The following is a 12689-nucleotide window of genomic DNA, read 5'->3' as shown; positions in this document are numbered from 1 at the left end:
CCGGGCGGCGGACAGGCGGCCCCGGGGCCGCGGGCGGTGCAGCGACCCCCGCGGCTGAGCCGGGACCCGGCGGGGGGGCTGCGCGGGGCGGGGGGGGCACGGAGCCGCCGGGCACGGAGCCGCGGGGCGGGGCGGGAGGGGCGCGCGGCTCCGGCCCGGGCGCGGGGCTGGCGAGGGGCGGGGCTGGCGGAGGGGCGGGGCAGGCGAGGGGGCGGAGCCGCGCAGCTTCGTCGCGGGACTGTGATGTCAGCGCCGGGCCGTGACGTCAGCGCAGCGCGCCCGGCGCGGGGTCGGTTCGCCGCGGGGGGAGCGGAGCGGAGCGGCCGGGGCCATGCCGGGCCAGAAGTGCTTCCGCCGGCGCAGGGACGACGAGGAGGAGGAGGAGGAGGACGAGCAGGTCGCGGAGGAGGTCAGGTGCGTGGGGAGCCGGCGGAGAGCGCGGCCGGGGCCGTCGCTCCCGGGGTGCACGGCGGGGACCGGGACGGGATCCCGGGCCCGCGGTAGCGCAGCAGTGCTGCGCCTGGGCCTGGTAACGGCAGCGCCCTGGCACAGCGCACCGTGGTGCCCCGCTGCGGAGCGCCGTCCCTGCAGGACGGCTCCGGGCACCGCGGCCGAGGGAGCTGGGGGTGCTCAGCCTGCGGGAGAGGAGGCTGAGCGGAGGCCTCCTGGCTCGCTGCTGCTGCCCGAAAGGAGGCTGGGGCCGGGGGGGGTCGGCCTCTTCTCCCAGGCAATAGGGACAAAAGGAGATGGCCTCGAGTTGCAGCGGAGGACACTCCCTGAGGGGGCTCTGGAACTGGCTCCTCGGGGAGCAGGATGAGTCCCCAGCAGATTCTCTGCTACGTGCAGAAAATAAACCTGAAGGAGTTGATGAGGTCAGAGCAGGGAGCACTGAGTCCAAGGTTTGGTTGTTGTTGTTTTTCAGGTTAAAAGTTGAGGAAGCCAAAGAAGTTCAAAGCCTCAGAAAGAGACCCAATGGGGTGAGGTAAGGGACAGGGCTGTGTGCTCTGCAGTGATGTGCTGGCACAGGGGAGTCCTCTCTTGCCATCTGCCTCCCTTACACCTTGGGTAGTGCCAAAACCACCCTGAGAGAGCAGCCTGCACCAGGGCAGCTTTAGGTTGGACTCCCAAAAGGGTTGTGAAGCCCTGGCCCAGGCTGCCCAGGGCAGTGGTGGAGTCCCCATCCCTGGAGGGGTTTCAGGGCTGTGGAGGTGTGGTGCTGAGGGCCAGGGGCTCATGGTTGATCTCTTCCAACCACAATGATTCTTCTGTGCCACACTCAGGGTTTCAAGTGGACACTTTCACACCTTGTCCATGCTCATTCCCCACCCATGTGGAGCTGCTGGGGAGGCAGCTGAACTGTGCACCAGCCCTGAAGTGTGCCCCTTATGTTGGTGGCTCTCTGCAGGGCACTCAGTGTTGTCTGCCCAGAACAGGGAGAGCTCCTCTGGCTGTGTGGAGGGGCTGGGCAGGCTGTGTGAATGCAGTGGGGGACCATGGGCTGGCTTTAGAGCAGATGCAGGGTTGCCTCCTTCCACTGAATTGTGTTTGCTTTCTCCCTCTGCCTGCCCAGTGCTGTAGCTCTGCTGGTGGGAGAGAAGCTGCAAGAGGAAGCAACACTTGTGGTGAGTGCTGGAGCCTTGGGTGGCCTCAGTGCTGGGCTGTGATGTGAGGGCATCAGTGTGGCCCAGCTGTGGGAGGCTGGCCTGGGGCAGCACTGGTGCCACAGCTCAGTGTTCCCCCTGCTTGGAGCCAGCACCAGAGGGGGGCTGCAGGGTTTGTCACTGCTCCTTGCTTCACAGGATGACCCCTTCAAGATAAAGTCTGGGGGAATGGTGGACATGAAGAAGCTGAAAGAAAGGGGCAAGGACAGGTGGGTGCAGGAGAGCTCTGAGGGTCCCTGCCTGCACTGCTGTCCAGCAGGCAGGTGGAGTTCAGCATGGTGCAGTCTGCCCAGCTGCTGTCAGCCCTGGAACCCAAACCCCAACAGATCACACAAAAAGCCAACCCCAAACCTCAGCCCCAGCCCCAGGTGAGAGCCCTGAAGGTGCTGTGCTCTCCCTCCAGGATCAGCGAGGAGGAGGATCTGAACCTGGGCACTTCCTTCTCAGCTGAGACCAACAGGAGGGATGAGGATGCTGACATGTGAGTTGTGCTGGGTGCTCTGGGCTCTGGAGCTTGGCACTGAGGGAGAGCTGAGAGCAGCCCTCCAGAAGGAGCCTTGGGGGTGTTGGTGGCTGAGCAGCTCCCCAGGAGCCAGCAGTGCCCTCCTGCAGCCCAGCAGGCAGCTGTGTGCCAGGAGTGTGGGCAGGAGAGGGCATTCTGCCCCTGGGCTCTGCTCTGCTGAGACCTCACCCCCAATCCTGCCCCCAGTGCAGCCTGTGCTGCTGGGTGTGACAGAGCCTGGGGGGCTGAGTGCTGCCTGCAGAGTGCTGCCTGCAGAGTGCTGCCTGCAGAGTGCTGCCTGCAGAGTGCTGCCTGCAGAGTGCTGCCTGCAGAGTGCTGCCTGCAGAGTGCTGCCTGCAGAGTGCTGCCTGCAGAGTGCTGCCTGCAGAGTGCTGCCTGCAGAGCGCTGCCTGCAGAGCGCTGCCTGCAGAGTGCTGCCTGCAGCCGCTGCGGTGCAGCTCGTTCCGCTGCCCCAGCTCCCAGGAGAGTGCTGCCACAGAAGCAGAGCTGACTGCTGTCTGTCCCTGCTGTGCTGCTCTTCAGGATGAAGTACATTGAGACTGAGCTGAAGAAGAGGAAGGGGATTGTGGAGAATGAGGAGCAGAAGGTGAAGCTGAAGAACGCTGAGGACTCCCTGTACGAGCTGCCCGAGAACATCCGCGTGTCCTCGGCCAAGAAGACTGAGGAGATGCTCTCCAACCAGATGCTGAGTGGCATTCCTGAAGTGGACCTGGGAATTGAGTATGTGGCTCCCAGATGGCTTAGTTGTGGCCTGGGTGCCCAGGAGGAGCAGCTGGGGCTCAGCAGAGCGGGGCTGGGGCTGGGGCAGGCAGCACAGGGCTGGGGCTGCAGGGCAGCTCCATCCTAGCACCTGTGGGTGTTTGATCCCAGCAGGCTCTGGCTCTGCCAATCCTCCTTGCTGGAGGAGCAAGCTGTGGCCTGCCCTGGAGGTGAGAGCTTCACTTTGGCCTTGGGAACAAAGCTTCTGTCTGCGTGGCAGTGCCCCCTGTGCCAGGGCAGTGCCCCCTGTGCCAGGGCAGTGCCCCCTGTGCCAGGGCAGTGCCCCCTGTGCCAGGGCAGTGCTGGCACCCCCAGAGCCACCCCTCAGCCCTTCCTTGCTCAGCCTCAGTGGCTTTTTCCCTCCCTCTTCTAGTGCAAAAATCAAGAACATCATCTCCACAGAGGAGGCCAAGGCCAAGCTGCTGGCAGAGCAGCAGAACAAGAAGAAGGACAGTGAGACCTCCTTTGTGCCCACCAACATGGCTGTCAACTATGTGCAGCACAACAGATGTAAGTCTCAGCTGGCTCTCCTGCCCCAGCTGTGCCCCTGGCTCTGAAGGGCAGCAGCTGCTGATGCAGGGGGGGTGAGCTCCTGTAGCAGCACAGGCAGCTGCCTGCTCCCCTTGCCTGGGGTGCTCAGACAGAGCCCATCTGGCTGGGCCTTCTCCCAGCCCTTAGCAAGGAGCAGAACCTTTGGCTCCTGGCTCAGACCCCAGCTGCCACCCCCTCAGAAATCCCCAGGCTGTGTCTGGAGCTGTGCTGAAGTGCTGCCCTGCCTGTGCTGCCCCACACTGCAGGCTGCCAGGGCAGGCAGGGGGCAGGCAAACCTTGGACCCTGCTGGGGAGGGGGCAGGAATTCCTCTCTGGAGAGCCTCTCCTGCTGCAGGCAGCTGGAGGAGGGGCAGCCTGCTGCTGGGGCTGGGGTCACATTTGTGTGCTCTGAAGGACACCCAGAGCCTTGGAGCCACTCCTGCTGAGACTGCTCCTGAGATGTGCTGGCTGCCTGTGTGGGGTACCCCTGGGGTGCTTGTCCTGAGGCATCCTCCTGAGCAGCACTGCTGCAGGTCATGGTCCTTAGGAGCAAGTTCTGCCCTGCCAGAGGGGTCAGGGATTGGGAGAGGCTGGAGGGGCTCAGGGACTGCGTGGCCATGGCACAGGGGGGCATGGCTGGAGGGTCCTGAAGCCCCGGAGCAGGCTGCTCAGGGAGGTGGTGGAGTCCCCAGCCCTTGAGGGGCTCAGGGACTGCGTGGGCAGGGTGGTGCTGGGGGGGTGGTCTCAGAGGGCTTGTCCAGCTGTGGCCCAGCTGTGTGTTCCTGTGCTCCCCTCCCAGTCTACCACGAGGAGCTCAACGCCCCGGTGCGCAGGAGCAAGGAGGAGCCCAAGCCGCGGCCGCTGCGCGTGGGGGACACCGAGAGGCCGGAGCCTGAGCGTGAGTGGCTGCCCCCTGCAGCCCCCTGGCACCTCCTGCCCCTGGGAGTCCTGAGGGGGGGGGAACAGAGCACTCCCAGCCCAGCAGGGGGTACTGCACCTCCGGGTGAAGGGTGCCAGGAGACGGCCAAGGGCAGGGCGGCAAAGCTGGCACCCGAGGGGTGTCACCAGAGCTGGTGCCAAGGGCTGGGGGAAAGCTGCCCCAGCAGGAGGGGCAGGGGCTGGAGTGCAGGAGCTGTCTGCCCTGGCAGGCCAGGAGGTCACCTTCCCCTCTCCTGCCTTGGCAGGGTCTCCCCCGAGCCGCAAGCGCCCCCTGAACGAGAAGGCCACAGACGACTACCACTACGAGAAGTTCAAGAAGATGAACAGGCGCTACTGAGGCCCTGGGCTGGCCCCTGGGCTGGCCCCTGCAGCTCCTGCAGGCCCCTGGGCTGGCCCCTGGGCTGGCCCCTGCAGCTCCTGCAGGCCCCTGGGCTGGCCCCTGCAGCTCCTGCAGGCCCCTGGGCTGGCCCCTGGGCTGGCCCCTGCAGCTCCTGCAGGCCCCTGGGCTGGCCCCTGCAGCTCCTGCAGGCCCCTGGGCTGGGTGCCCTGCAGCTCCTGCAGGCCCCTGGGCTGGGTGCCCTGCAGCAGGAGAGGCCCTGCCCCTGCTGCTGCCCCTGTGGAGCTCGGGGAAGCAGCTGGCAGGGGCTGGGGGCTCCTGGGGCAGCAGCAGTGCTGGCTGTGGAGGCTTCAAGCCACTGCTTGGATGCCACCTTGTGACTTCTTGCCTGCTGCCCAGGGCTTTTGCTGTGCAGTGTGAGGCTGAGATGCTGAGGGAAGGCTGAGGGGGAGGAGTGGGAGCTGGGGCTTGCAGCTGGGCTGTCAGACCCCACGTCTGTCACTCTAACTGGGGGCTGTCCCTGTGTGCTGGGGTACCCTGTGCTGGGGTAACAGGGCTGGGAAGGACCCAGAGGCCACTCAGTGAACGTGGCTGAGGCTCCTGCCCTGCTGGGGGAAAGGTCAAAGCACAGAGGAGAGCTCCCTGGGGAGCAGGAGGCAGCTGCAGCTTCAGAGCAAGGACTGAGCTCCTTGGTGCCTGCTGCCCTGCTCCTGTGCCGCTGCCCAGGGGCTGCTCTGGAGCCCCCCTGCTGCAGGAGGCACTCAGAATAAACTCAGTTTCCTCTTTGCACTGCCTCTGTGTGGTGTGGTTGTGTCTGGGGCAGCTCCCAGGGCTGCTGCAGCTCTCTGCTGCTCCCCAGCCTGGCCTGCATGTTCCCTGGGAGCAGTCAGTGTTGGCTGGGCCTGGGGCTGCCCTGCTGGCTCTGGCACCACTGCAGGGCCAGCAGGGAGCTGGTGCCAGGGGCTTTGTATCACAGCATCCCAGCCTGGTTTGGGGGGCAAGGGACCCTCAAAGCTCATCCTGCAGCCAGGAGGGACATCTGCAGCTGGAGCAGGCTGCTCAGAGCCCCAGCCAACCTCCCCTGGGCTGGTTCCAGGGCTGGGACACCTCCCACCCCCTGCCTCTGGGCACCCTGGGCCAGGCTCTCACCATCTGCACTACAAGGAATTTCTTCTTTCCATCCTGTCTGAATCTCTCTCCCTTGGTTTGAAGCCGCTGCCCCTGCTCCTCTCACACAAAGCCCTGATTAGAAGTCTGTCCTCATCTTGCTCATGGCCCTTGAAGCAGTGCAAGGCCCCCAGAAGGTCTCCCTGGAGCCTTCTCCTCTCCAGCCTGACCAAACCCAGCTCTGCCAGCCAGGCTCACAGCAGAGCTCTGCCACAGCCCCCAGGCTCACAGCAGAGCTCTGCCACAGCCCCCAGGCTCACAGCAGAGCCCTGCCACGGCCCCCAGACTCACAGCAGAGCCCTGCCAGCCCTGCCACGGCCCCCAGGCTCACAGCAGAGCCCTGCCACGGCCCCCAGGCTCACAGCAGAGCCCTGCCACGGCCCCCAGGCTCACAGCAGAGCCCTGCCAGCCCTGCCACGGCCCCCAGGCTCACAGCAGAGCTCTGCCAGCCCTGCCACGGCCCCCAGGCTCACAGCAGAGCTCTGCCAGCCAGGCTCACAGCAGAGCCCTGCCCTCACCCAAGATGGCGGCCGCCAGCCCCGCCTCTGCCCGCACCCAAGATGGCGGCCGGCAGCCCCGCCTCTGCCCGCACGCAATATGGCGGCGCCGGAAGTGGCGTTGCGGGGCGGAAGCGGCGGCGGAGCGGCGGGGCCGAGCCGGCCATGAAGCTGCTGCGGGCGGCCCTGGGGCTGCTGCTGCTGCTGGGGCCGGCGGGCGCCGTGGAGCCCATCAGCCTGGGGCTGGCGATCGCGGGCGCCGCCGCCTCGGCGCTCACCGGCATCATCTCCTACCCGCGGCTCTACTGCTACTTCAGGGAGTGCTGCCTGCAGCGGCAGGACCAGCGCGCTGCCGCCGGTGCGGCGCCGGGCGGGGAGGGGGCGCTGGGGACCGGCGCGGGCCGGGGGGGACGTTGCGGGGCCGGCGGGAGGGCGCTGCGGGGTGTAGGGGCCGCGGGAGCTGCGCGGGGCCTGCGTGGGCCGGGCTCCTGTCCCCGGGGCGGGAGGCCGCGGGCAGCTCCCTCCGCGCTGCTGACTCCGTGGTCTCCCCGCGCAGGGCTGCAGGAGAACCTGGAGAGGAGGCTGTTCGGGCAGCACCTGGTGAGCAAGGTGGTCGTGAAGGCCGTGAGAGGCTTCTTGAACAACACCAACGCCAAGAAGCCTCTCGCCCTGTCCTTGCACGGCTGGACTGGCACAGGCAAGAACTTCGTCAGCAGGATCGTGGCCGAGAGCATTTACAAGAGAGGCCTGCACAGCAAGTACGTCCATCAGTTCGTGGCCACTTTGCACTTCCCTCATGCCAACAGCATCAACCTCTACAAGGTAAGAGTGGTCCCGGGGCAGGGGCCAGAGCAGGGCTGCTGGGCTGAGTGGTCAGAGCTCTGGCACCATCAGCCTTGATGGAGCTGCCTGCAGTAAACTGTAGCCTGTGCCAGCTGGGGAATTGTCTGGGTGAATCCTGACAGCCACCAGGGCTGGTTTGGCTGTGAGCAGAAAGTTCCCATCCTGTCTCTGGGTGTCTGGAAACGCTCCAGCAGCAGCCTCAGACTCTGTCCCAGCTGGGTTTGCAGAGTGCCAGCTGGGAGGGGACCCCAAGGCCCAGCCCTTCCAGACCACCTTTCGGTCCAGAAGCCAAAGCTGCCAGCACTGAGCTGCCTTCCAGGACAGGCTCCAGCAGCAGAGGAGCTCTTTGCTCTCCTGCCTGCACAGACTCTGCCTCCAGCTTCTGCTCTCCTGCCCCTCAGGACCAGCTGCAGTCCTGGATCCGGGGCAATGTGAGCATCTGCCCCAGGTCCCTCTTCATCTTTGATGAGATGGACAAGATGCATGCAGGACTCATTGACTCCATCAAACCTTTCCTGGACTACTATGAGCTCCTGGATGGGGTCTCCTACCGCCAAGCCATCTTCATCTTCCTCAGGTACCAGCTGGCCTCAGCTTTGCTCTGCACTCAGTGCCTGTTGAAGCTGCCTCCAGCTCCAGTCTGTGTTTTCTCTTGGCCTTAGCAATGCAGGAGCTGAGAAGATAACAGAGGTGGCCCTGGACTTCTGGAGGAAGGGGAGGAGCAGGGAGGACATCCAGCTGACAGACATCCAGAATGCCCTCTCTGTGTCTGTCTTCAACAACAAGAACAGTGAGTCAGCCTGGGGGGCTCCTGGGGGCTCCTGTGCTGAGCTCTGGCCTTACAGCAGTGACTTCCCCTTGCTGGGGCCTGCACTTTCCAGCTAGCAAGGAGCCAGGCTGCAGTCTGGGGGCCTGCAGTCAGCTCCTGAGGTGCAGGTTGGGGAGCTCTGTGTGCAGCTTGGTTGCCTGCTGGGCTCATGCCAGGGGAGGGAGATCTGCACAGGGCATTTCCTGAGGTCCTGGGAGTGAGGCCAGGAGCTGCAGCAGGAACCCTTCTGACCAACAGAGTCTTTGGTTGTGGGAGAGACTTCCTTGGCCCCCAGCAGGCTCAGCCTGTCCTGCTCAGCCTCTTAGAGGCTTTGGGGCAGCTGTTCAGGAGCCCCCAGCCCTGCAGGGGTCCTCACACAGGATGTCTGCTGGAAAGGGCTCCCTGGGCAGCCTGTGCCAGAGCCTCAGCTGCCTCCTGCTGCAGAGCTTCTGCCTGGGCTGCCCTGCCCGGCCTGCGGCCTGCGGCCTGCCCTGCCCTGCGGCCTGCCCCTGCCCTGCCCTGCGGCCTGCCCCTGCCCTGCCTGCGGCCTGCCCCTGCCCTGCCTGCGGCCTGCCCCTGCCCTGCCTGCCCTGCCCTGCCTGCCCTGCCCTGCAGCCTGCCCCTGCCCTGCCCCTGCCCTGCCCTGCCCTGCCCCTGCCCTGCCCCTGCCCTGCAGCCTGCAGCCTGCCCCTGCGGCCTGCCCCTGCCCTGCCCTGCAGCCTGCCCCTGCCCTGCCCTGCAGCCTGCCCCTGCCCTGCAGCCTGCCCCTGCCCTGCCCCTGCCCTGCCCCTGCCCTGCCCCTGCCCTGCCTGCAGCCTGCCCCTGCAGCCTGCCCCTGCCCCTGCCCCTGCCCTGCCCCTGCCCTGCCCCTGCCCTGCCTGCAGCCTGCCCCTGCCCTGCCTGCGGCCTGCCCCTGCCCTGCCCCTGCCCTGCCCTGCCCTGCCCTGCCCTGCCCTGCCCCTGCCCTGCCCCTGCCCCTGCCCTGCCCCTGCCCTGCCTGCCCTGCCCCTGCCCTGCCCTGCCCCTGCCCTGCCCTGCCCCTGCCCTGCCCTGCCCCTGCCCTGCCCTGCCCTGCCCCTGCGCCCTTCCCCCGCCTCGCCCCGCGGCAGTGCCGGCCTGCAGGGCCCTCACTGGCCCTGCCCGTGCCGCGGCAGGTGGGTTCTGGCACAGCACCCTGATCGACAGGAACCTCATCGACTACTTCGTGCCCTTCCTGCCGCTGGAGTACCGCCACGTCAAGCTGTGCGCCCGCGCCGAGGCCGAGGCCCGCGGCTACGCCGCGCACGACGAGCTGCTGGGCAGGGTGGCCGAGGAGATGACCTACTTCCCCAGGGAGGAGAGGATCTACTCGGACAAGGGCTGCAAGACTGTGGACTCAAAGCTGGACTACTACTACGACTTGTAGCACGCCGTGGCCGGCAGCTGCCGGCCTCGGGAGCGCCCTGGGGCCCAGGTAAGAGGGGACTGAGCCTGGGGGCTGCGCCTGGCGGTGCTGAAGCCCCTCAGACCGCGTGGCCCTCGTCAGAACCAGCTGGCTGGCAGCTGCAGAAGGACTGAGACTGTGAGCCCCTGGGCTGGGGCTGCTGGGCTGGGGCTGGCCCCTGCCAAGGCTGAGTTTTAATCCAAGCTGCTGTCTGTGAAAGCCTTCAGCTGGCTGTGCTTGTGCGTAAAGAAGAGGCTGTGAGACTCTGCTCCTTGGCTCCGGGAAGGGTCAGGGCTGGGGGAGTCTCCAGTCACACAGGTCCTGAGTGCTCTCTCCAGCACCATGCAGTGCCACAGTGCTTTGATTTGGGCTCCTGTGGTGTCAGACCCAGAGCCTGAGCCTCTCTGGTGTGAGAAGTGTTCAGAGGGCAGACCTGATGCTGCAGGGGAGGGAGCTGAAGTCCCTGGCTGCCCACAGCTGCAGCCTGCTCCTGGCTTGTGGCTCATGCATGGAGCTGCTCACTGTGCTTGCCCAGGAGGGAGGAAGATGCTTTGTGGGTGGGGAAAGGCAGTGTGGGGAGGCTGGGACTGGATGGGAAAGGTTCCCAGGCTGAACCTGAACACCAAAGAGGCTTCTCCTCTTCACCTGCATGTGGAACCCAGGGGCAGCTTGTGAGGCTTTCCCTTTGGTCCTGCTCACAGCACAGCCCGGGCCTGGAGACAGCCAAAGGCATGGGGGAAGGAAAACCAATCCCTGTCCCTTGTGGCCAGGAAGGCCCTGCAGGGTCAGCCCTGCTGCTCAGGGCAGGGCTGCACAGGGGGAAGGTCCACTCCAGTTTCTGCTCAAAATAAACTTCTTCTTTTCCCCTCCTGGGAGGTGTTCCCTGGCCCCCTCCTGCTGCCCTGTGCCCTGAGGGATCTGCTCTTGGTGCTGCACAGACTCCCTGCTGAGGAGGAGCTGCCCCAGGGGCAGCTGTGCTGGGCTGGGGAGCTGTGTCTGAGGGCAGGGCTCCAGGGCTCTCCCTTCTGGAGTTGAGAGGGAGCAGAGGAGGGAGCTGGGGGCCTGCTGCAAGGGAAGCAGCTGAGGCTGGGAGTGCAAAGTGCCCTTGCAGAGTGTGGCTGCTGCTCACACTCTGAGGCAGCCTTGGCAGCTGTGTGTGCTCAGGAGCACCAAATGGCTTCTGCTGAAGACCTCCTAAAGCCCTGGGGCAGCACTGAGGGAGCACTGCAGGCTCTGGGTGGAACCCTCCAGAGGCTTTCCCTGCAAGGGTGAAAAAGAGAAGGCCAAGAAGGCTCCAGCTGTGCAGCTCTGGAGCTGTGCAGTGTGCAGGGAGCTGCCAGCAGTGCTTGGAACTGGGGCTCTGCTCTCTGCCTGACCTCCTTCCAGCCAGAGTGGCTGATGGAAAAGAGCAGAGGTGGAAATGCTGACCTTTGGCTGCTGCCTGCTGAGCAGAGCAGAGCTCAGCTGAGCTCCCAGCCCTGCTCTGGCTGCCAGGCAGCACAGCCTGGGTGCTTGGCACAGCTGGGTACCAAGGGCTGCCTTGGAGCCCTGGAGGGAAGCTGCTTCCTGAGGGGGCAGCAAGGATGCTCAAAGGGTGGAGACCACCTCTGCTCTGTGCTGTTCCTAGCAGCATCTCCCTTGGGGTGCACACCAGGGCCAGGCCTGATGCTCCTGGTCCTGCTGTGTGGGTCCAGAGCTGAGGGCCTCCCTGGCTTGCTGAGTGGGGAACTTTGGGCTAGGGGGACAGGAGGGATCCATGAGGCTGGGAAGGGGGGCAGGAGGGATCCATGAGGATGGGAAGGGGGGCAGGAGGGATCCATGGGGATGGGAAGGGGGCAGGTCTGATCCCTAGGGAAGCAGGTGAGGAGTGCAGCAGGCACTGAGGCTCAGTCCAAGCAACTGCTGCTTGAATTCAGCCTGCAGGGAACCTTCCCAGCTCTTGGGAAGCTCCCAGGGAAGGAGCTGTGGCTGACAGCCAGGGCTGCAGGGAGTGCTGGAGAGCCAGGCTGGCACAGGGCAAAGTCCTGCTGAGCAGGCAGCAGCTGCAGCCTGGCTCCTCCTCAGTGCCAGAGAGGCTGCAGCTGCTCTGGCCCTGGAGACAGAGTTTGGGTGCAAGGGACCTTAAAGGCCATGCAGGTCCAAGCCCCTGCCCTGGGCAGGGATCCCTCCCAGCAGCCCAGCTTGCCCAGGGCCCCCTCCAAGCTGGCTCTCTACACCTCCAGGCTTGGAGCTTCCCTGGCCAGCCTGTTCCAGTGCCTCCCCCTGCTCCTGGGGCAGAACTTCCTCCTCAGTGTCTCCTGCCTCCAGCTGCTCCCACTCTGGAGCCATCACTCCTCACCCTCTCACCAGCTGCCTGTGTCAGAGTCCCTCTGCAGCTCTCCTGCAGCCTTTGCCAGCTGGAGGAGAGCCACCTGGAGTGACAGCTTGGCAGGCACAGCACTGAGAGGAGGAGGAGGAATGGTTCAAGAAGCTTCCCAAGGCCTCTGTGCTGCAGGGTGTGGCAGGGGCAGACCCCTGTTCCTCAGCAGAGTTTCAGCAGCTGCTTGCTTGCCCTGAGCTGCAGCTGAGTGCTGCCTCCCTTGCTGTGCTGCTGAATGGTTCCACAACTCCCCACAGCAGCAGGCTGCTGGAGCTGCTGCTTGGGAGGAAGGAAGGCTTGGGGCTGAAGGCAGCTCAGAGAGCAGCAGCTTCCTGCAGCTGAAAATGAGTCCAGGAGTGAAAAAGAACTTGAGGTTTATTCCAGGTGCAGCAGAGGAGTGAGTTAGTGTTGTGCACTGCACACAAGTGCCTGGCAGCTGGAGCTGCAGCACAGGCAGCTGGCAGGCAGCTCCCAGGCAGCCTCCCACGTGAGGAGCAACAGTCCAAGGTCACCACCCACCGGGGGCTGGGCTCTGGAGCTTGCATCAGCACCAAAACAGCCTCCAGCTGGGCCTGGGACAGGCAACTGCCCCCTCCCTGGCAGCTCCACAGCAGCAGTGCTGAGCCCTCTGCTGCTGCACTCTGAGCTGCCCTGGCAGCAGGCAGCTGTGCAAGCTCTGCCTCAAGCCAGGAGGGAGTGGAGGCTGCAGCACACAACAGCCCTGAGCCCTGCAGCAGCCTGCAGGCAGCCAGGGCAGAGGCACTGCAGCATCTGACCCACAAGTGAGGGGCAGGAGGCAGTGAAAGCTTGGAGCAGTTCCTGCCCCTGGCTGAGCTCCTCTG

At 65.4% G+C, this 12689-nt stretch overlaps 2 protein-coding genes across 2 annotated transcripts; both read left to right on the top strand.

Annotated features, from left to right (window-relative positions):
- Positions 1-317: 317 nt before the first annotated feature.
- On the top strand, positions 318-4769 carry C29H9orf78 (chromosome 29 C9orf78 homolog). Its single transcript, XM_054174406.1, has 9 exons — positions 318-414; positions 923-982; positions 1571-1622; positions 1800-1870; positions 2065-2142; positions 2707-2904; positions 3317-3453; positions 4274-4372; positions 4659-4769. Exons 1-9 carry the CDS (start codon positions 332-334, stop codon positions 4748-4750), a joined length of 870 nt encoding a protein of 289 aa, XP_054030381.1. The 5' UTR covers positions 318-331; the 3' UTR covers positions 4751-4769.
- Positions 4770-6549: 1780 nt separating this feature from the next.
- On the top strand, positions 6550-9470 carry LOC128898651 (torsin-1A-like). Its single transcript, XM_054174378.1, has 5 exons — positions 6550-6772; positions 6971-7236; positions 7659-7834; positions 7920-8047; positions 9220-9470. The coding sequence occupies exons 1-5, from the start codon at positions 6580-6582 to the stop codon at positions 9468-9470; spliced, it is 1014 nt and encodes a 337-aa protein (XP_054030353.1). The 5' UTR covers positions 6550-6579.
- The last annotated feature ends 3219 nt before the right edge of the window (positions 9471-12689 follow it).

This window comes from Dryobates pubescens, chromosome 29, assembly GCF_014839835.1.
Source record: "Dryobates pubescens isolate bDryPub1 chromosome 29, bDryPub1.pri, whole genome shotgun sequence".
In the NCBI taxonomy this organism is placed as follows: Eukaryota; Metazoa; Chordata; class Aves; order Piciformes; family Picidae; genus Dryobates; species Dryobates pubescens.
This window is presented reverse-complemented; position numbering and strand designations above follow the sequence as displayed.